The sequence below is a fragment of the Ceratotherium simum genome, chromosome X (genome assembly GCF_057802395.1).
Source record: "Ceratotherium simum simum isolate JZ-2026a chromosome X, ASM5780239v1, whole genome shotgun sequence".
Lineage (NCBI taxonomy): Eukaryota > Metazoa > Chordata > Mammalia > Perissodactyla > Rhinocerotidae > Ceratotherium > Ceratotherium simum.
Window position 1 is genome coordinate 111,561,321 of NC_141940.1, and position 21,153 is coordinate 111,582,473.

General features: G+C 41.0%; 1 protein-coding gene across 3 annotated transcripts in view; it reads right to left on the reverse strand.

The window, feature by feature from the left end:
• The window catches only part of PHEX (phosphate regulating endopeptidase X-linked), a 185,864-nt gene extending 168,809 nt beyond the window's left edge, over positions 1-17,055 (reverse strand). For all 3 annotated transcript variants that reach the window (XM_004435197.3, XM_087427444.1, XM_087427445.1), the window contains exons 1-3: positions 16,938-17,055; positions 10,966-11,034; positions 4,076-4,237 (exon numbers count right to left, since the gene is read on the reverse strand). In XM_004435197.3, the coding sequence (XP_004435254.2) occupies positions 4,076-4,237; positions 10,966-11,034; positions 16,938-17,055 (349 nt within the window). The remainder of the gene's footprint in view (positions 1-4,075; positions 4,238-10,965; positions 11,035-16,937) is intronic.
• Positions 17,056-21,153: the final 4,098 nt, after the last annotated feature.

Genomic DNA, 21,153 nt, shown 5'->3' on the forward strand with positions numbered 1-21,153 from the left:
TAGATAGAGTTTACAGATCTAGTGATTAAAAAATAAGACTGTAAGCACATCTGATATTTGAAAAGCTCTATTTATACAATTCAAGAATATCTAATGGTGTGCAACATACTTGGAGAGTTCAGAAAAATATCTACAAATCTATCTGTATATCAATATCTATACATGTATAGATATATTATTTTCTATTTATATGTATAAATGTACAGATACAGACAGAGAATGAGAATATCTATACATTTATAGACAGAATGAAAGAATAATATGATAAAGCAAATGTAGCAAAATGGTAACAATCAGGGAATCTGGGTAAAGGGTATATGGGAGTTCCTAGTGCTATTCTTTCAACTTTTCTGTAAGTTTGAGTTACCTCAAAATTAAAAAGTTTAAAGAATACATATTTTTATATTTCAAACACATAACATCTGGTACAAAATAATACTAATTTAGGGGCTGGCCCCGTGGCTTAGCGGTTAAGTGCGTGCGCTCCGCTGCTGGCGGCCCGGGTTTGGATCCCGGGCATGCACCGACACACCGCTTCTCCGGCCATGCTGAGGCCGCATCCCACATACAGCAACTAGAAGGATGTGCAACTATGACATACAAGTATCTACTGGGGCTTTGGGAAAAAAAGGAGGAGGATTGGCAATAGATGTTAGCTCAGAGCCGGTCTTCCTCAGCAAAAAGAGGAGGATTAGCACGGATGTTAGCTCAGGCTGATCTTCCTCACAAAAAAAAAAAAAAAGATAACACTAATTTAAAAGAGACCCTACTCCACCATTTCTCTCCTTCTTGTGCTCTCCCTCTTGGTACTTGAAGCAAGAGCCCCATAATCAATTTTTGAATTCATCCTTTAGAGTGCTTATCACAGAATAACTTGGGATTTAATGGGTTGTGTCTTTCCCAGAGCAGAGAATTATATGGGAAGCCTCCCATTTTGTTTCATAAGGCCAGCACAACCTTAATAACAGGAGTTGACAAACCTAGCAGACAAAAATCCATGGAGCAATGTGAACCATAAATATAGACACAAATGTATGAAACAAAATACTAGCTTATTCAATTCTATCAATGTCTTAAAAGAAAATAATAAACCATTCATAGGTAGAATTTATTTCAAGATTATAAAGTTAGTTCAGCATGGGAAAATCTAGAGAAGTTATAAGAGATGCTCCAGGGCCGGCCCCGTGGCTTAGTGGTTAAGTGCACGCACTCCGCTACTGGCGGCCTGGGTTCGGATTCCGGGTGCGCACCAACGCACCGCTTCTCCTGCCATGCTGAGGTTGCGTCCCACATACAGCAACTAGAAGGATGTGCGACTATGACATACAACTATCTACTGGGGCTTTGGGGGAAAAATAAATAAATAAAAATTTAAAAAAAAAGAGATACTCCATCTGAGTCTCGATAAAAAGTGAAGAGACACTTTTCTTGAGCAATGCCTTTTTGTGAACTAAGAATAACAGAACACAATCAAGAATACCTATTAGCAACAAAGAAAAAAATATATTGGGAGGAAATACTGGAGGCTTTACCACCCAAGCCAGGAATAAGAAAATTATACCCATTATCCTTGCTGTTATTCAACACTGTTCTGGAGGCTCTAACCAATATAGTAAAAGGAAAAGAGAGGCAAAAATTATTATTGTTTCTTAATTTTATAATTACCTCTCTAAAACAACCCCAAAGAAGCCACCAAAAGGCTATTAATTAATAAGACAGTTCTAATCAGATCTTATATAGATATATCAAAGCTTTACACCAGGCATCAAGAGTTGGCAAACTTTTTCTGTAAGGGTCAGAGAGTAAATACTTGAGGCTCTCTAGGCCACACGGTCTCTGTAGCAACTATTCAACTCTGCCACTGTAGCACAAAAGCAGCCATTGATAACACAAAAATGGATGAGTGTGGCTGTCATCCAATACAACTTCATTTGCAAAAGCAGGCAGTGGGCTGGAATTGGCCCACGGGCCATAGTTTGCTGACTCCTACTTTATACCACAAGAAAACAGTTGATGGAGAAAAGTTACCATTCAAAACAGCAACAAAATATATAAAGACCTAGAAATAACTTTCTAAAGGGTGATTCTGCTGTATGCATCAAAAATTAAACTGTGAATACTCTTTCAACATAACAATTCCGTTTCTGGGAATTTATCCTAAGGACACATTTAGATAAGGAGATAAAGATGTGTACACATGGATATTTATTATAATGTTATTTATAATAAGAAAAGATATCCCCTGACATAATCCATGTCTACGAGAAATACATCAGTTTTTAAAGCAGGTGACAGAGTAGTATGCATAATATCAGCTAATTTTTTAAATATATGAGTGTGTGTACGAGGTTACGCATATGCACCCATACATGCAAAAACACCTGGAAAGATAAATACTCAATTGCTTCATTAGCAGTTATTTCTAGGGGTGGATTTATGGGTGACTTTCTTTTTATTTTTTGCATGTTGTTTTTGCTCTTTTTTTATTGTCCCAACTGAACTTGGAAATAAAAATTTTTCATTTTTTAAAAGAAGCAAGCAAACAAAAAACCCCTGTGCTGCTCTGAACAATTTACTCTTATTTCTATGAATTTTGGAGGAGTCCGTATACAGTATCCTTCTCAAAGCACATCAATACTGATTTTAATTTTTACAATGACATCCCCAGAAAGTTCTTTAAATTACTGTAACTGCTTCATGCTCTGAAGATACGAATCTTTTGACTATAACTAATATAAAAGGAGCATCTATCTGGAAATCTTGTCTTTTTCTTATCCTTCAGTGATATTTCTGCGTGCATGATTATGTGTGTGTGTGCACGCACGCATGTGCACATCTCTCTCTCTAGGAAGAAAAGAAGCCAGAGAAAGGAAAGAGAAAATAGGCAAGAACGGTAGGTGAAGGACCAACATGAGTTAATATCTTACAGGGAAATAAGTATTAGTAAATTCATTCCTCAAGATCTTATTTATGGTTCTATAGTACAGGAATCTCACCTGTTGGGTTAGGGGAAAACTCTGATATTTTTGAAAATTCTCATTTATAAGTTATAATTTATGAAGACTAAGTTTGGGCCTCCTAGTAGAAAATATAAGTCCATATGATTTATATCTAATTGCGAAATTTAAACACATTTTTCCTTACAATTGTCAATAGGTATCTAATTATTTTGCCAATAGTTTCAGTTGTTATAATGTATATATAAATTGATACATATTTCATTTTCATGTACTTAAAATCTTGAGGAAATGGAGATGGGGAAGAAAGAAAAATGATGATTCTTATAACTTCTCAGAAATTCTTTGTAGGTGTTACTGAACACCAGTTATATGGCATAACTCACAGTTATCAAAGAGAAAAACACACATACTATTTTCGCCTCCTCAAAACAATTACTACCTTATCTGGCCTTGAAATCTCCCTACTTCCCTCCTGAAGTGGCTTTCTCCAATAGCTCAGCATAAAAATTAGATCCAATGCAAACAGAAGATCCTCTGGTAAAAGACATTTCCAACTTTTGAAGAGTTTGTGCATGCACATGTTTGTATGTATGTGTGAGCTTGTCGTTGCTAGAGAGGACGTGGGAGAAAAGACAGTCTCCCCAGAGCCAACTTAGAAGTTAACAGGAAAAATATGACAAACACAAGGTCATCCAGAGTTCTCAAAAATGATGTCAAAAGACGATGAGGTGTTAAGTACATTTTGTAAGCCATGAAAATCCAGGACACAATGACCCAGTGACGAAGTCTGCTCTAAACACAAGAGACAAATAAGTATATTGATAACATAATTTTCATTAACTACTCCTTTGCTCCCAGTCTCAATCAAATGCTATTTATCCTTTGGCAGAACTTACTATTATCAAATGTGAACATAATGACCTATGCTAGGCTTGCACTGAGATCTGGGAGACGAATTCCACAACTTTCCTTTCAATCTTCCATTTTAAAAAATCTTGGAAATGAATTTAGTATAGTTAAAAAGCGAGCAGTCATGTTTCAAATCCAAAACTATCTTTTTCTTGTCAAATATTGCTCTCTGTAAAGTGCATCACCAAACCCCAGCAGAAACTTACCCTTCAACTTGAGGTCAACATTATGTCTCAGCCAAGGATAAACCCCATAGCTTGGCATATCTTCAGGAATTGGATTATTGTTGATCCAGCCATCACAGGCGAACCGGAAGAAATTATCACAAGGGTCCACAGACAGATTTACTTTACTCAAGATGGCAGCGGCTATTTAAAAAGAAAGTCACAGGATTAACAACAAGCACTGAACACTGTGTACTGTTCTCTTCCAAATTAATTTCATACAATCAGTTCCCAAGCCTCGGCTTTTATATTTCCCCTTAAATGACTCCTAGAATTAACTTCACTCTATTAATTTATTGCATTCAGAGTTAGTGGATAAAAGTTTGGAGGTATTATTGTTGCTGTTTTTTACAGGACTGCCCCTAACATCTGTGGGGCATGGCACAGAAATACAAATGGAGTGTATGGTAAATTGTTTGTAAAGATGCATGCGACAATTCCTTCCATCCCTCTCGTCTTTCTGCAAGGTGACTTTGCCACTCTTCCCATCAAGCAGTGGGGGAGGATAAAAACAGGGAGGATCTATGTTTCCTGCCTTGAATCTGGGCTGGCTTTGCGACTCGCTTTGACCAACAGAACGTGGCAGAGTGACTTCTTGTGAGTTTCAAAGCTAGGCCTTATGAGGCCTTGCACCTTCCGTGTTAACTCCCTTTGAATGGAGCTCTGAGACTGCCCTTTGAAGAAGCCTCCTAGAGGAAGTAAGGCCACACGGACAAGAACCAAGCCAGCACCAACTGCCAGACATGTAACTGAGTCCATCATGGACCTTCCAGGCCAGGCGACTGTCCAGCTGAATGCAGCTATATGAACGAGCCTAGGCAATATCAGCAGAGAAATCCCTCCCGAACACATAGAATCATGAGAAATACTAATCACTCTTGTTTCAGGCCTCTAACCTTTGGGGGAGTTTGCTCCACACAGCAAAGGCTAACTGAAACCAAGGCCCACATGCCATAACCTAAATATTTAAAAGATATATTTACAATATACCTTCATAAAGACCTGGAAGGCCAGGTATGAATCCTTGAGCCCCTTGGCATTCAGTACAGCACTCAGAGGTAGAAAGCCCTAAAAGGGACCCACACAGGCCCTGACAGGAGGCTTGGGCCGTCTAGCAGGGAATTCTGGGTTGTAGGAGAGGGCTCCTGACTTGGCCTCACAGCCTCCTTAACTAGGGGAAAGGCATGGCCAGAGGAGGGCACAGTGAGGTGTTCTAAATGTGGGTCCCAGGGCAAGAACCACACTTGCCCATGTCTAGGGGCAGAACTGAGTATTTGTGTAAGTTAAATTATTAAGTTAATAATTGTAAGGACATGACACACTAGACTTATCTACCATTTTTTCCTCTTTTGTAAGCCCACACACTATTACATATGAAAGACAGTCAATAGGTAGGAAATTTGTACATACTTAAATCTATATCCATGAGCTTTAAAAAAAAAAATCTTTCATTACAAAATGAGAAGTTTCCAAAATTCCTAATATTGAACTCCAACTCTCTTCCAACCGTCACACAATTGCTGGCTACCACTCTAGCGCAATGATATGCATCAATTGATTTAAAAAAAAAAAAGGCAACCAGTATTTTTAATGACATTGGAAAGATGACATTCTGGGTAATTTTCACACTTTAATTAATGCCAGAATACATTTCTGTTTGAAGTAATGAAAACTCAAATGAGTTTTTAGCTAAATATGAATTAATTGCCAAAAAAAGTATAATCTGCATAAATTTAGATATGCATATTACAGTTTGGTTACATGTGTGGTTCTTCTAGGTTTAAAATAAGGATATATATTCCTCTAGCCTACACTTTCTATGAAAATTTCAAACAGCTTTTTGTCCTCGATGAATAATATACAAACATCCTAATTTCTATAGGACTTCAAAATCCCCACCATTTTCAAACCTCCTCCCCCCCAAAAAAAACAATCAAAGCAAAAAATTGGCTTAAAAGTTTGATAAATTTAAAATTGGGTTACTATTTTCATCTTTCAGAATAAATTCAGTTGTCTCCAATCACATTTTTATTTACTGCTACTATTTTATCATTAATATTTAATATGCAAATATGCTAGGACACACAAAATCTTCATTTCAGTTTGTATTTATAGTTATTTCTGGCTGTGCAGCCACAGAAGGAATCTGCTATGTGACACCTCAGGGACATGGATCAGACAAGTTGCAGTCCCACACAATAGTTACAGTCACACAGAGGAACCCTCACACACATTTTTATTCACATAAGCACACTGTTTTCTGGCCGCCTTCCCAAACCTCCTCCTGCCCCCAACTCTCAAATGTATCCTGTCCATCTCCTCAGTCTTCTTGCAGGTACCTAGAAAACTGCAAGATCAGCTCTGACCTCAGCTCTGATGTTAAGTGGGGGAATACTTCACTCACACTGAATTTGGAACTGAGCCCGCTGAGTGGGAAAATTCTAGCTTCAGGCTCCCAATCCATCATTCACGATTCACAGCTGGGCACAGGGATACACTTTCTACAGCGGAACTGTGACTTCATACTGCAAGGGACCATAGTTGTCAAGACACCAAAACTCCTTTCCCCCTACTCAGCTCCAAAGAGAAAACCCAGAGTGTCTTGTTTTACTAAAAGAAACATGATGATGAAAGAAACCTGTGAAACGCCAGGCTACGTGTTCCCTCAAGTCATTGCATTTAAGGTCAATCGTTATCCGGTCTCCAGCCGCTGTTTATGTAGTGGAGGTGGAGGCACCACCCTGTATTACCAGCCTGAGTTTTTTTTTTGTGAGGAAGATCAGCCCTGAGCTAACATCCGTGCTAATCCTCCTCTTTTTTTTGCTGAGGAAGACCGGCTCTGAGCTAACATCTATTGCCAATCCTCCTCCTTTTTTTTCCCCCAAAGCCCCAGTAGATAGTTGTATGTCATAGTTGCACATCCTTCTAGTTGCTGTCTGTGGGACACCGCCTCAGCATGGCCGGAGAAGCGGTGCGTTGGTGCGTGCCCGGGATCCGAACCCGGGCTGCCAGTAGCAGAGCACAGGCACTTAACCTCTAAGCCACCGGGTCGGCCCACCAGCCTGAGTTTTTAAGTTGAATCAGGGCTCAAGGGAGAGGGGGGTGGTGGTAATAATAATAATAAAATCATTAACAGTGAGCCTTTCCTCTGTGCCAGGAACTCTGCTAAGCCCTTTTCAGGCAGTATAGCCTCATGACAGACTCTGGAGCCAGACCACCTGGGTTTGAATGCCAGCAATACCATGGAATAGCTATGTAACCTCAGGCAGGTTACTTAACCTCTCTGTGTCTTAGTTTCCTCACGTGTAAAATAGGGATAATAATAGCACCTCATAGGATTTTCATGAAAATTAAACCAATAAATACATGTAAAGTGCTTCGAACAGTGTCAGGCACATTGCCAAATAAATACGGTTGCCAGATAAAATACAGGATGCCTAGTGAAATTTGAATTTGAAATCTGAATACTGTTATAGTATAAGTACATACCAAATATTGCATGGGACACACACAAAAACAGCAGTCATTGCATATATGCAATTTACATTTAACTGAGCATCCTCAATGTATGTATGTAGTTAATTCTGGCAACCATACATATAAATTTTTGCTATTACAATTCCACAAACACTTATCTGAAACTCTTGAGGCCAGATACGTTACAGAGCTCATAGATTTTCAGATTCTAGAAAAGTAACACAGTGCATATACCACAGATTATATAATACCTCCAGCAATGTCTAGAGTGGCACTCCTGAAGCAAGCACATTACTAACACTATAGAGAATACATGCATACTCTTAGAAGTGGGATAAACAGAGTCTAAAACAGCCTCACGTGAATTATGTACCACTTATGCTTCCACAGGAATGGATGTTGGGTCCAGTCTTGCCAACTGAGAGTTACGATGCTCTCTGGGTTTGGGGTTAAGGATTGGGCATTGTGGACCTGGATTATTACTACTACCACTATTGTTATTTTCTTCTATTCTCACAACTAGTATGATAAGTAAAAACTGTTATTCCCATTTTATAGATGGTGAAACTGAGGCTTCAGATGGTTATTTATTTAGCCCAGGATCACGGGCCTTATAAGTAGTCAGATCATGCTTCAATCTCAAGTCAGCCTTTCTGCCCTTATCTACTATCATTAGCATCTCTTTTCCCTGTTTCTTTGTATTCTTTTTCCACCTCTCATTTGGAAAGAGGGACTAGGATAGAAGGAAATAGACACGAGGAGGAAAGGAGAGTTATGGAGAGAAGGCATCTCACAAACGGTTGGCACCTGCTCAGAAAAGGTCCAGAAGGCGACGAAATACTTCCTTCCTCTGCAACGCACGCGGCGCCCACGCACGCACGTGGCTTCTTGTTCAAGACCTTCCCTTGGCCATAATTCTGCGGTGTGTACTCAACAGCTGTCTTGCAGACCCCTGAGCATAGTGAGGTTCATGTTACACTAAAGAGGATTGTGGCCTTGGTGAGCCTTTCGCTACAGACACAGCAAAAATATTTTTTTCAATATTAGCCATTCGCCGATGTGAAAATTAAAGACAGCAAGGCAAAGCACACTAGCTGGCAGGAGGCGACATTATCAAATGTCATTCTGTAAGTTTTACTCTTGCATGATTGTGATTCGTAATAAAGAGACAAAACTAACAAAGTGGCCCTCTGTACAAAAAGTGGACCAAACCCAAATTGAAAATTTGAGTTCAAAAATTTCAATTTCGCGCATCTGCAAAAACCCTACCACAACAAAAGCACAAGGTGACAAACTCTAAAACCTGTCCTCTGATCGTCCCACCTGGTGCCCCACCCTACTCTAGGTCATCCTCACCACAGGCGAAAACCCTAGGTCACCTGCTAAAGCTGGGAACAGGAAAGGACCCGGGAACTCCCGAATCTTTCTCACCCTCACAGGGACGAGATCAAGAAACTGAAAGTGTTGTCTAATCCCTAGACTCTAGTAGGTCTAGGGTTATGAAAAAAGGGCAAGACAGGACCAGGGTCAAAGAGTTACCTGGCATGGCCTCATGGCACAGATAGAGAGGAGCCAAACATGAGCTTGAAGCCCAGCCCTGCTGCTAACACAGGATGTGACCCCAGGCAAGTTATTTCGTTTCTAGAAGCCTGCATTTCCTCATCTGTAATTGGGCCTGGTGATAGCATCGACTTCATGGGGTTCTTATGTAGATTTTATGAAATGGCATGTGTAAGTCACTTAACACATCGCCTGGTTAAAAAAATATATAGATCACTTAAGGATGGGACAAAAATGATCTCTAATAACATAATTATCTTACCCATTGCCTTTGTATAAGGCCTCAGAGTTTAAAAGCTCTTTCACCTAAGTCTTTCCCGGCTCAATAAATGCCACCACCCAACCACCGCGAAAAATCTAAGCACCATCCTTGGTTCTCTGCATTGTCTCACAGCCCACATCAAAGCCTTCAGCAAGCCCTCTGTCTCCTAAACCCTCTAGTCTCCATTTCCATCTCTCGAATTCAAGACAGCGTCCATCACCTCTCACCTGGCTTACCAAAATAACCTCCTTCCTGAGCGACTTATTCCCTTCTTGCTCCCCATGGTCTCTTCTCCACCCAGAAAGACTCCCCTGAGTCTAGCTCCCCACAAAGAGATCTTTTTAAATGCTAATAAGATCATGTCTCTCTCTTTCTTAAAACCCTCCAGAGGCTTTTGAGCACACTTAGGAAAACCCCAAACTCCCTGGCACCTAGGTTCCTCACTGACTCTCATCACCTGCGCTCTGCCCCTTACCCAGCAAGCTCTTCCCATTCCTCAAGTCCGCCAAGCTCTTTCCTCTACGGGACCTTTGCCTGAGCTGTTCCCCCCACCTGGAAAACCCTTTCCTCCGCCTTCACACAGCACATCCCTTCTCATCATTCAGGGTCACTTCAACGTCATTTCCTCAATCAACCTAGCCATCCTGTCACTTGCCATCACATTATTCTATTTTAATATTTTCATTTTCTACATAACATGTACCACCAGCTGATATTTTTCTTGTGCATTGATTGCCTTGTGTGTTTGTCTTTCTTCCTTTACCTGGTCATTTTACTTCACTGCTGTATTCCCAAAACCTAACTCGGTGCCTGTAGTGCAATAAATATTTGGTGAATTCATTCATTAATCTCTTAAGGCCAAGAGGAAAGTGAAAGGGCCATGTGCTTAACTTTGCCTATGTCTTTCCCTTTGGAAAACACATTAGTGTCCCTGCCCACTTAAAGAATGGGAGTGGGGGCTGGAATCTAGGTCCCGCAAATCTAGGCCCTAACCCTGGTTTATGGAGGGAATCTAATAGCTATGGCAAAACTGCGGCAACTTTAAGCACTCATCTTCGCTTTGGGGTACCCACTGATACACGGCCTGGTCGCTTCAAGAAAAATGACTTGTAATGTGGAATAGAAGAACCCAAAGGGATGCCAGGTGACAGTGGAAGCATGCATTTACAGAGGGTCCCTCCTTAGATGCAGACAGGTCAGACCACCTGACCAGAAGATACAGAAAAACTGCTTCAGATAAATAGGAATCTATATCCAGCTGAGGCCATAGGAAGGGCGATGGTGTCTGTCTTTGGTCTTAAGAGAGGCCATTCAGCCTTCCGAGCCCCTTCCAGATTTCCTTATAATGATTTGAGTACCACACAGCTGTTTTTTGCAAGGAAAAAGAAAACAGGAAAACTATACTCCGCGACTTCACACCGAGACTTGAAAATAAACTTAAAATTTCATCAAAATTACATTTCGTACTTGGTAAACCTCAAGCAGACAGGATACTAAAAATACTACCTGTTTTCTCTTCCGCTTCCCAAGGTACCATAATTATAACTTGACACAGGATGGGAAACTGACTTACCAGCTTCGATGCATTCTGGCTTCAGGCAGTACTCCTGTTTAGGTTGGAGACTTAAGAAACCTTGACTCACTGAAAAAGACAGACCAAAATAAAGAAATGACTGGCTGGTAGCAGACCACCATCAGGTAACCCACCGTCAGACACATGCGCAAGACATTTGGTATCAGTTCATCCTTCTCAGAATTGACGCTGAATTCAAAAATCCGGTTGGCTCCATATCACAGAACCAGACTCTGGTCACTAGCTAAGTAACCTTGGTGAGACTCTTGGTTGCTCTGAAACTCGGTTCTCTCGAACATAAGACGAGTGGGCACAACTAGACCAGTACTTTCTCAGAGTGGTGTCTGGGGGCAGCCGCATCACCTGAGAGCTTGTTAGAAATGCAAATTCCTGAGCCCCAACACAGACCTACTGAATCAGAAACTCTGGGGTGGGCCCAGCCCTCTGCATTTTAACAAGCCCTCCAGGGGATTCTGAGGCACTCTCAAGTTTGAGAACCACTGGGCTAGATGATCTCTGAAGTCTCTTCCATCTCTGATTATCTGTGGTTTAAGTCTCATAATTTCACTCTTTTTGTTTACAATTACATTCTTGTTTTAGAGATGGGAAAATTGAAACATAAACTACGTCATTTGGAGCAAATCCAGAATGGAAAGTGAAAGCTAGCATGTGTGGCATTTAAAATTCTGTATCTTATCTAAACCATCCATACAGATATGGCCCCAAAAGACAGAGGAGGGGGTAAGAATATGCTGTATATAACTCAGTCATCTAGCAAGGAAGTCATTATCTGCCTGCCCATACGCCACACACCCTCCTCCCACCAGGCCCAACCTAGTTACCAGACAGATGCAGCTTTGTGGCCCAAGCTTCCAACTACTTCCACCAAAACAAAACAAAACAAAACCCTTGTGAGATGGAAGCAGCTTTTCACCAATGGCTTAATTTCCCCCATCTGGCTGCAACATTATCTAAATGGATTTCTGCAGGAGTACAGAAGGGTGCCCTATTTGTAAACTCCAGGTAGCACCTGGTCATTAGCAGATGTGAGTTGAGATTTCAAAAATATTCTTCGTAGCCAAGGAAGTTGTGGGGAATTCATTATTGCTGGACTCTGTGAGCAGAAATAAGGAATCATTTGGAGATATGGCTATGGGGAGATGGATGGTGGGGAAGAGGGGCCAAGACCTTTTGTGGCCTCCTCAACCGAGAAGCAGGATCAGGAAGCATGGCGGTACCTTTATTTCTGCTAGAGATGGAAGACCTGTACATCACTTGCCAGTGTGGCGATTTGTATTATTTATTAACCCACATTCTGAGAAGAGCCTGCTTTTTCTTTGTTCTTTTCTCTACTGCCATCCTCCAAACAGCCTTTATACTTGTGTTACGTTATAGATTCAAGAAAACTGCTTGTGAAGTATCTCAGTCCTATTTTTAAGAAAATTATCTTAGCAAAAGGTGTGTTTTGATTTCTTTAAAAAGCAAAAAAAAAAAGTTAGGAAAAATATATATGAGCAGCATAAAGATTGGTATGGAACAATTCGATATGCCTGGGTGGTAGAACCATGGGGGAGATTTTCCTTCAGTCTACTTCTATATGTTTGCCAAATGTTCTTTTTTTTTTTTTTTTTTGAGGAAGATCAGCCCTGAGCTAACATCCATGCTAATCCTCCTCTTTTTGCTGAGGAAGACCAGCCCTGAGCTAACATCTATTGCCAATCTTCCTCCTTCTTTTTTTCCCCCCAAAGCCCCAGTAGATAGTTGTATGTCATAGTCACATCCTTCTAGTTGCTGTAAGTGGGATGCGGCCTCAGCATGGCCAGAGAAGCGGTGCGTCGGTGCACGCCTGGGATCTGAACCCGGGCCACCAGTAGCGGAGTGCGCACACTTAACCGCTAAGCCATGGGGCCGGCCCGCCAGATGTTCTTTAATGAGCATGTGTTATTTTTTATAATGGAAAAATAAACTTTATTGTAAATAATATTCTTATGATTCTGGACAATACCTTCTTGATACTAGCCTTATTTTATTTTAGAAAAAAGATAATGAAATAGTTAAAACTTACTCCTTTCAAGGTACAAACTTCCAGTTATAAAATAAATAGGTCATGAGGATGTAATATACAGCATGGTGATTATAATTAATAATACTGTATTACATATTTGAAAATTGATAAGAGGGTAGATCTTAAAAGTTCCCAGCACACAAAAACAGAATGTAACTATGTGTGGTGATGGATGTTAACTAGACTTATTGTGGTGATCATTTCACAATATATACTGAATCATTTCACAAAAATATTGAATCATTATGTTGTACACCCGAAACTAATATAATGTTATATGTTAATTATATGTCAATAAAAAAAATTTTAAGGAATTCCTTTCTGGAAAATAGTTCTTGACCCAAAACCTCTAAGGAAGCAGAACTAAAATCAAATATCTTTACCTGATGATGAGTAAAAGGAAGGTTTAAGTTAAATTAATTGGGACACAGGCAGACCCAACTCCTCAAGGAAGAGCATTATATCCATAGGGGGTAATCTTAAGATCCTGCAAATAAATAAGGGTCAACAAGCCCAGATAATGTGAAGATGTAAGTGAATGAAAGTGACAACAAAGAAAATAATTTTAATATAAAAAATGAAAATGTTACTTCTTACTGGTTAGGAGCTTTTAAAGAAACTTAAAGAAGTTTGGTTTCTCATTTTAGATTTCTGTATAACCAGCAGAAATGACCTCAGAGGGGCCGGCCCCGTGGCTTAGCGGTTAAGTGCTCGCGCTCCGCTGCTGGCGGCCCGAGTTCGATCCCGGGCGAGCACCGACGCACCGTTTCTCAGGCCATGCTGAGGCCGCGTCCCACATACAGCAATTAGAAGGATGTGCAACTACGACATACAACTATCTACTGGGGCTTTGGGGGGAAAATAAATAAATAAATAAAATCTTAAAAAAAAAAAAAAGAAAAAGAAATGACCTCAGAATGCAGTGGAGTCATCCACAGATGGAGAACATGAGAATGACCATAAAGTGGGGGTCAGCACAGCACAGCCCACGGGCCAAGTCCAGTCCACCACTTGTTTCTGTACAGCCCACAAACTAAGAATGGTTTTTACATCTTTTAATTGTTGGAAAAAAGTCATAATAAGAATAACTCTTCGTGACACATGAAAATGATCTGAAATTCAAATTTCAATGTCCAGAAATCAAATTGTATCAGAATACAGCCCTGCCCATTTGTGTACATATTGTCTATGGTTGCTTTTGTGCTACAACAGAGTTGAGTAGCTATAACAGAGACAGTATGGCCCAGAAAGCCGAAATATTTACTATCTGGCCCTTTACAGGAAAAGTTTGCCAACCATTGCATTTGAGAAACCGATTGTGGAGAGGAAGGGTGGGGGGAAGGAGGAGGAGAAGAAAGGATGCTTTAAAATAAACTAGCTGTAGGCATACAGTTCCACCTGACGTCTTAAATCCTAGTGCTCTAGGTTCTCTGAGACCACCCAAGGCCAGTGGCAATCACTCTTACTGTAGAAGGACTAAGGTTTAGAAAAGAGATTGCCCCAGAGCCTAAAATACAAAGAAGAGGTAGAGAGGAATGCTAGAAATTGCAGACAAGTGACTAAACGTGGACAGGCAGAAAAATATACCACCAAGTCAACCCAGAAGCACCTGGAAGAGAAGAGGACCTTAACCAGAATATTGTCGTGAAGAGCACTGCCTGACAGGTCCCAGGAGATTTTCAGACAAGGACTTTGCCAGGTGCAGGGTGGAGGTGGGTGGCAGAGCCTGGGGGACTAGTCAGTGAAAACGGAAGGGGAGAAGGGAGGAGCCTGAAATAGTGCAGAGACATTTGACAAAAATACCATTTATGTTTTAATATGAGAGTGTGCGTTTATTTTAAAGCAAATGTCTCTGAATATATACACCCAAATGGATGTGGTCACCTGAAGCAATGCTTCTCAAACTTTAATTTGCAAATGAATCACCTGGGGATCTTGTGAAAATGCAGATTCTGAATCAGCAGGTCTGGAGTGGAGCTCAGGCTCCCAAGTGATGCTGATGCTCCTGGTCCGTGGACTACACTTTGAGTAGCAAAGATGTAGAGAGGCCTTATTCTATAACATCATTAGAGATCCTCTTAAAGATTCATGGTGAGAGCTAGGTTATTGGGCACATTGGAAAGTTATTTTTTCTATTTTCCTATTTCATATGGGTAAGGCCTCCTTACCCATAATAGCATTGCCTGGCTTGATGAACTGTACTGTGCTCTAAAAACTTTAGAGCTGATCCCAAAGAATCATCTTCTCTCGAAGAACAAAGGTTTGCTGCCATCAAGAATAGTCCAACTCGGGCCGGCCCCGTGGCTTAGCGGTTAAGTGCGTGCACTCCGCTGCTGGCGGCCCGGGTTCGGATCCCGGGCACGCACCGACGCACCGCTTCTCCGGCCATGCTGAGGCTGCGTCCCACATACAGCAACTAGAAGGATGTGCAGCTATGACATACAACTATCTACTGGGGCTCTGGGGGAAAAATAAATGAATAAATAAAAATTAAAAAAAAAAAAAAAGAATAGTCCAACTAATATCTTACAGCCTCAGAATGTACTAATAACAGTGGAATTTCAAAAAAAGTTTCAAGCAGCAGTAACATCATTAAAAAGAGTGCATATTTCTACATAAACAATAATCATTTAGATTTTTAAGTTTGGGAGTGTTTGCAAAACACAAATAGTCTAACTTTGTAGTCACTTCCCACATAGTATGTAGTCCCTTGGCATGCCCATATCATCTTTCCTCTAGTTTTGAATGTCAGGATAGGACGCTTGCCTAAATCCCAAGTACCAAGAAATCTCACAACAGTTTTCGGGAGCCGCAAATTCAGTTGCAGGAGTAGGAGGTTTAGCTGTACCAGAAAGCAACAAACTCATCTAATTTCCTAAATCTTCAGCCACAGAAAACATGGAAAGATGGTTTGCTCATTTTAGCAGAGTTTTCAACCACACAACCCTAACCCTTTTCAAGTTTAATTACTGGTTTTTCCCTGCCAAGATAAACATGGCCTCCTGCATCCTGTATGTGCCAAGGAATGTTTCCAAGCTTGCTACATTTCAAACTGCACCTAGAATCTCCTAAGTATAGGGCTTGGTCCTACATCACTTGCAAGCTAATGAAATAGTACAAGCTGTATGAGAAAAATACAAAGGGTAATAGTCAAGAGTTCAAAACATCTAAAATTTTAAAATGTCCCTCTCCCCTTTTCAAGAAATTTTATTCTTTTTTATAGGAATATGCTTTTATCATCATATATACTCTCTGGGTACATCATTCTCACCAAGTCATTAAAATAATTGAATCACAATGTTTTCAAATCTTGGGAGGAAAACCTCTGTTTTCCTTCATATTAATTTTTCAATCTAATAGAAAGGCAGAATTAAAATTTTCTCCCACCAGAGTCACTGTACTAGAAAGGAATTGAAGAATACCATTAAAGGTGAATTTTTACAGACTGATTTGTATTTTGTGAGTTAAATTTCATGATTCATTCAGGCAAACATTGACAAAAGTCAAAGGGAAAGAAACTCCAGCATGGTTTTGATCACAATGCAAAGTCTCTCTTCACAAAACAAATGAAAGTATCTGACTATGAATTCATAAACACTCATTTTGCTAAATGTAATGCATAAAATAATGTTTGCCCGGTGCAACCAAATCCTCCAGCCACCGGAAACCACTTTACACCCATTTAGTATTCTGGACTAATGCATTTGGTACTTGGGTGTGTTTATTTATTTAGCCTCCTAAAGAAAAGGCTTCTTTCCACCTGCATATTTAATAGAAACTAAGGATGCACCACCTACTAACACAAGCAAACAGCCGTCCACCTGCATCCTGTCAAGGTTGCCAGAATAAAGCACAAAGAAACGTCACTGCAACCACCCAGTTCCCTGGCCTCCAGCGCCCCACTTACCCAGAAAGAGGATCGTGCCCAGCACCAGGGTGCCACCAATGGACACGACCAGGGCTATTCGAGTGCCTCTGTTGGCCGTCTTTCCAGTCTCCATGCTGCTCCCTGCTTCTGCCTCCATCAGGAAGGACGCAGAGGCCACGCAAGAAGAAAGTTGCTTTTCGTGGTTTGGTGGCTGGTCTCAAGAGTCTGTTAGGCGTTGACATCCAAGGTTCTCTTGCTCTTCTACTAATGGACAGCTTAAGAAAATTCCCGTCAGGAAATCTGCCCTCGCTACCCTTTCTCAAATAGTTCTTCACAAATGAAATAAAAGAAACCCAAAATATTGGTTGCCTTGGCTTTCCCCCTGACCAGACAAAACAAACAGTGGTTGCTTTATCTTGGTGCTCTCCCCCCAGCAAAGTCCCTCTCAACCGATTGTTTGGCAGGCTCTTCTCTCAGGCGTTCCGAGTGTACATGTTTTATTATGTTGCTGAACAGATGTTTTAGCTATTTAAATGTATAGTCACTTGGGGAGGAAAAAATAATTGTCTTTATCAAAACTGGATTCTCGTCAAACTCCCCCAAACCATGATAAGTTAGGTGGCGAGGATTCTCCGGACCCACTTCAAGGTCTCAATGAAGCACGTAATTCTTTTGCAATAATCATTCTGCTTGCCTGAATTGTCCTCATCAGAGATATTCTTTCAGTGTGCAAGTCCCTTTTTAAAGCCTTCTAAGAGTTCCTGGGATATCCTGGAGCATTTTATTTTAGGAACTTTGTGTATGACAGCATGTGCCAAAAGTCAGAGTCATAGTCCAGTGCAGTGCAAAGTAGCAATTAAGACAACCTACAGAGGCTGATGGTTTGGACTAGAACTTTTTTTTAAGGAAGAAGAAAAAGCACTTCCTCTGTAGTACTAAGAATTGTACAAAAGATGGGTAAGTGTTCAAATTAAGCTTATTAGCACCCACAAAAAGACATGGTAAAATATTTTTTTCCCTGCATGTTTTGATGAAAAGTGCACCTGTGTATTTTGTCCTCCAAGTCCCACCAACGCAGCCATTGGTTAGTATGTTTTTGTGTTTACATAAATCACCCCTTTCAGCAGATTCCCCAGGATGAATTCAAAGGCAATCGGTTTCACTGGAAAGACCGATTAATGACTGGGTCTTTGATTTCTTTGGTTATGCTAACGATTTAAATTATGAAAATATGCTTTCTTCGTGGGGAAGGGCAACTGATATTCCAATCTATTGAAATGATATAGATTTTATTATCCAATGATATAAATATCACTAATTGGCAACACAATTACTACCTACCTGTTTTTGTTTGACTGGAGGTCATGGGACAGTGGGAGTGGGGGTGGAGGATTCAGCTACATCTAGAAATCAGTAGAGCACTTTTCTCATGCAAAACTTGTGCCCGTGGCCCTGAGAGTCACCCCAGAGCTCAGCAGAGACTGATGAGCCCAGTATAACATGGCCACACGTTCATGGTCCCGTCTGGCTTGTTTCCATCAGACCTTAGACACTTTGCATGGGATTCTCCCAAGGTTTTAGACTTATTCCACAACACATCCTACCTTACTTTCTGCTCATTTCATGTTGCCCCTGAGTCAGAAAAGCATAAGCCTTTGTCCAAATTATGACATCATGGTATGTTGTAGATATTATGTGCTCATTGGCTGTTGGTGCTATTTGGTTGCTGTTGTTCCATAACACATCCTAGTAGACCTTTGGCTCCTAGGATGGGATTCTCCCAAGAGTTTTTGGACTTGACTCCATAATACTTCTTAGACTGTGAGCTCCATGAGGTTGGGAATCATGTCATCAAGTTCGATGCTGCAGCCCCAGTATCTACAGTTCTTTGCCCATAAGAGTGAAGGGAGAAATAGGAGCAAAATCATCCAAGTTAGCACTAGCCATTAGCTCTTAAAAAGCACCTTCAGGAACCTCAGATGCTGGCGTATGAGGATTTTTCAGCCTCTTAATTCCTTCTGAATGCTCAAATGATAATGATACTTCACACGGGCACAGCACTTTCATATCCCATTTTAACCTGATGGGAAACCTATATACTTGATAACAAAGGTATTTTTATCTCTGTTTTGCAAATGAGAACACTGAGACCTAAGGACTGGCCTCAGGTGGCATAGGAAAACCAGGAACTGGATAGATAGCAAGGGGGATCCCTGCCATACACTGCTGTGTCTGCAGCTTGATAAAGCTCCCTGTGCACAGAGGAGAGGACATCCACACCAGCACAACACCAGGGCCCACTTATTCCCCCTTCCCTTCCTTCCCCAAATCTCCTCACATCTTTCCAGGTCCAGACTGACACGCAGTGGTGGCCATGGGTTGCCAGCTGGAGTAGCCTTCACCCTCCTTGGACTGGCAATTTCCCCAGAGGTGAGGGCAATTGGGGCTTTCCCTGAAGTAACAACTATCCATCACTTAGTGACATGAATTCATCCCTGAACACTCAACTGCTAAGTAAAAAGCCATTAACCAAAAAAAAAAAATACTTCCATTAATTGTAATAGGAAAATTATGATGCATTCCATCCCTAAGATATGCAAATGCAGATAGAAAAATGTATTAATTGAACAATGAAAACAAGTCTATAAAAGTAATAAGCTACTTTCAAGATGTTGAAAATAAATTGTTTGTTTGTATAATGTAATGTAATGAAGGTTTATTTTACTCATCAAAGGAATAAAGGAAGATGAGATTGGTGGGAATTGGTAGAGGAAAGGCTGCAAGTGAATCATTCGTTATAAGGTGCATTCTTCATTCTGTGCCATTTTTTGGCTTAATTTTTCATCCTTTTGGGAGATGATGATGATCTTGCACTCAAACTTCACTTAAAAATAATGTTGTCGCACAGAAAAAAAAACCCTTTAGGGCAAAATAAAGAAGTTCAAAGCACAGAGAAATGAGTGCTCACAAAAGATGAACACAAGGGTCTGCAAACTAGGGCAGGTGGACCAAATCTGGCCCACCACCCATTTTTGTAAATAAAGTTTTATTGGAACAAAGTCACGCCCATTTGTTTACATATGGTGTATGATTGCTTTCATGCTACAAGGTCAGAGTTGAGTAGTTTTGCAACATAGACATTATGGCCTGCAAAGCTTGGAATATTTACTCTCTGGCCCTTTACAGAAAAAGTTTACTGACCCCTGAACTAAAGAGTAGTAGAAGATGCTGCCTCTCCACACCCCCTCCATGGCACACATAAACAAAGCAAAACGTTCATCCACACTTGACCTGCTTCTCAAAATCATTCCATTCCTTCAATGTTCCCTGAATACAAACTATTGTGTCAGGGAAACTGGTCAACCTGTCTTTGCCTGAAACTGTAATATTCAAACGACACCATATTATTTAGTGTGTTTTGGGGTGAAAAGTCATTATTCTGGGATAAAAAAGGTTGGAGAAGTTGTCCACAAAATTTTTATAATTTCTCAAGTGCTGTGAAAATTAGTGAACCGAAAAGTCACTGTGCAGGTAAGTCTGTTAATAATCTGGTCTGCACCCACCCAATTGTTTCAGTTAAGAACCTCCAGGGCTATCTTGAGCCTTAACCGGAATTGATGAATCAACAGAAGATTCTTGAGCCTTTCTCAGGGGCCTGGCCCTCTGCGAGAAGACGAAGAAGCCATGCCAGAGATTCCAGACTGGTAAACTGGGCTTGGGCAAGTAAATATGCAAAACCCAAGGGTTTTGCACTAAAGCATGCAGGCCTGGCCGTGAGGTCAGTAAGTATCCAGAGAAATAGAAATCCCTGAGCGCTTAGATTTGTTGGGAAGACTTCCAGCAGGAGGACCTGCAAGAATGGACGGCTTGAGGGAAAAAACGAAGGCTTCTGGGTGGGCCAAAGCCCACCCTGAGATGGGACTTGCCTGGGCATTTACAGCTCTCCCTGTGGGACTCACAGGTAAGAGTATTTATCCAGAGATAACTGAATCCTGCAACCTCAGCCCAACTTCAGTGGCGGGGATGACGACTGAAGCCGAGTCTTAATGCCAGACATGAGTGCATCTGGTCATTATTTGGATGTGCGGAGTCCTCTGTTTCAGGCAGGAAAATCCCATGTGGGCCACAATTTCAGTGAGAAAGAAGGAAATGATTTGAATCCTGAAAAATGCATTCCTCCATCCACTGGAAGGAGGAGGGAGGGAGAGGAGGAGAGGGAGAGGAGAGCTACATGCTGAAAACTCAGAGCTGGCGG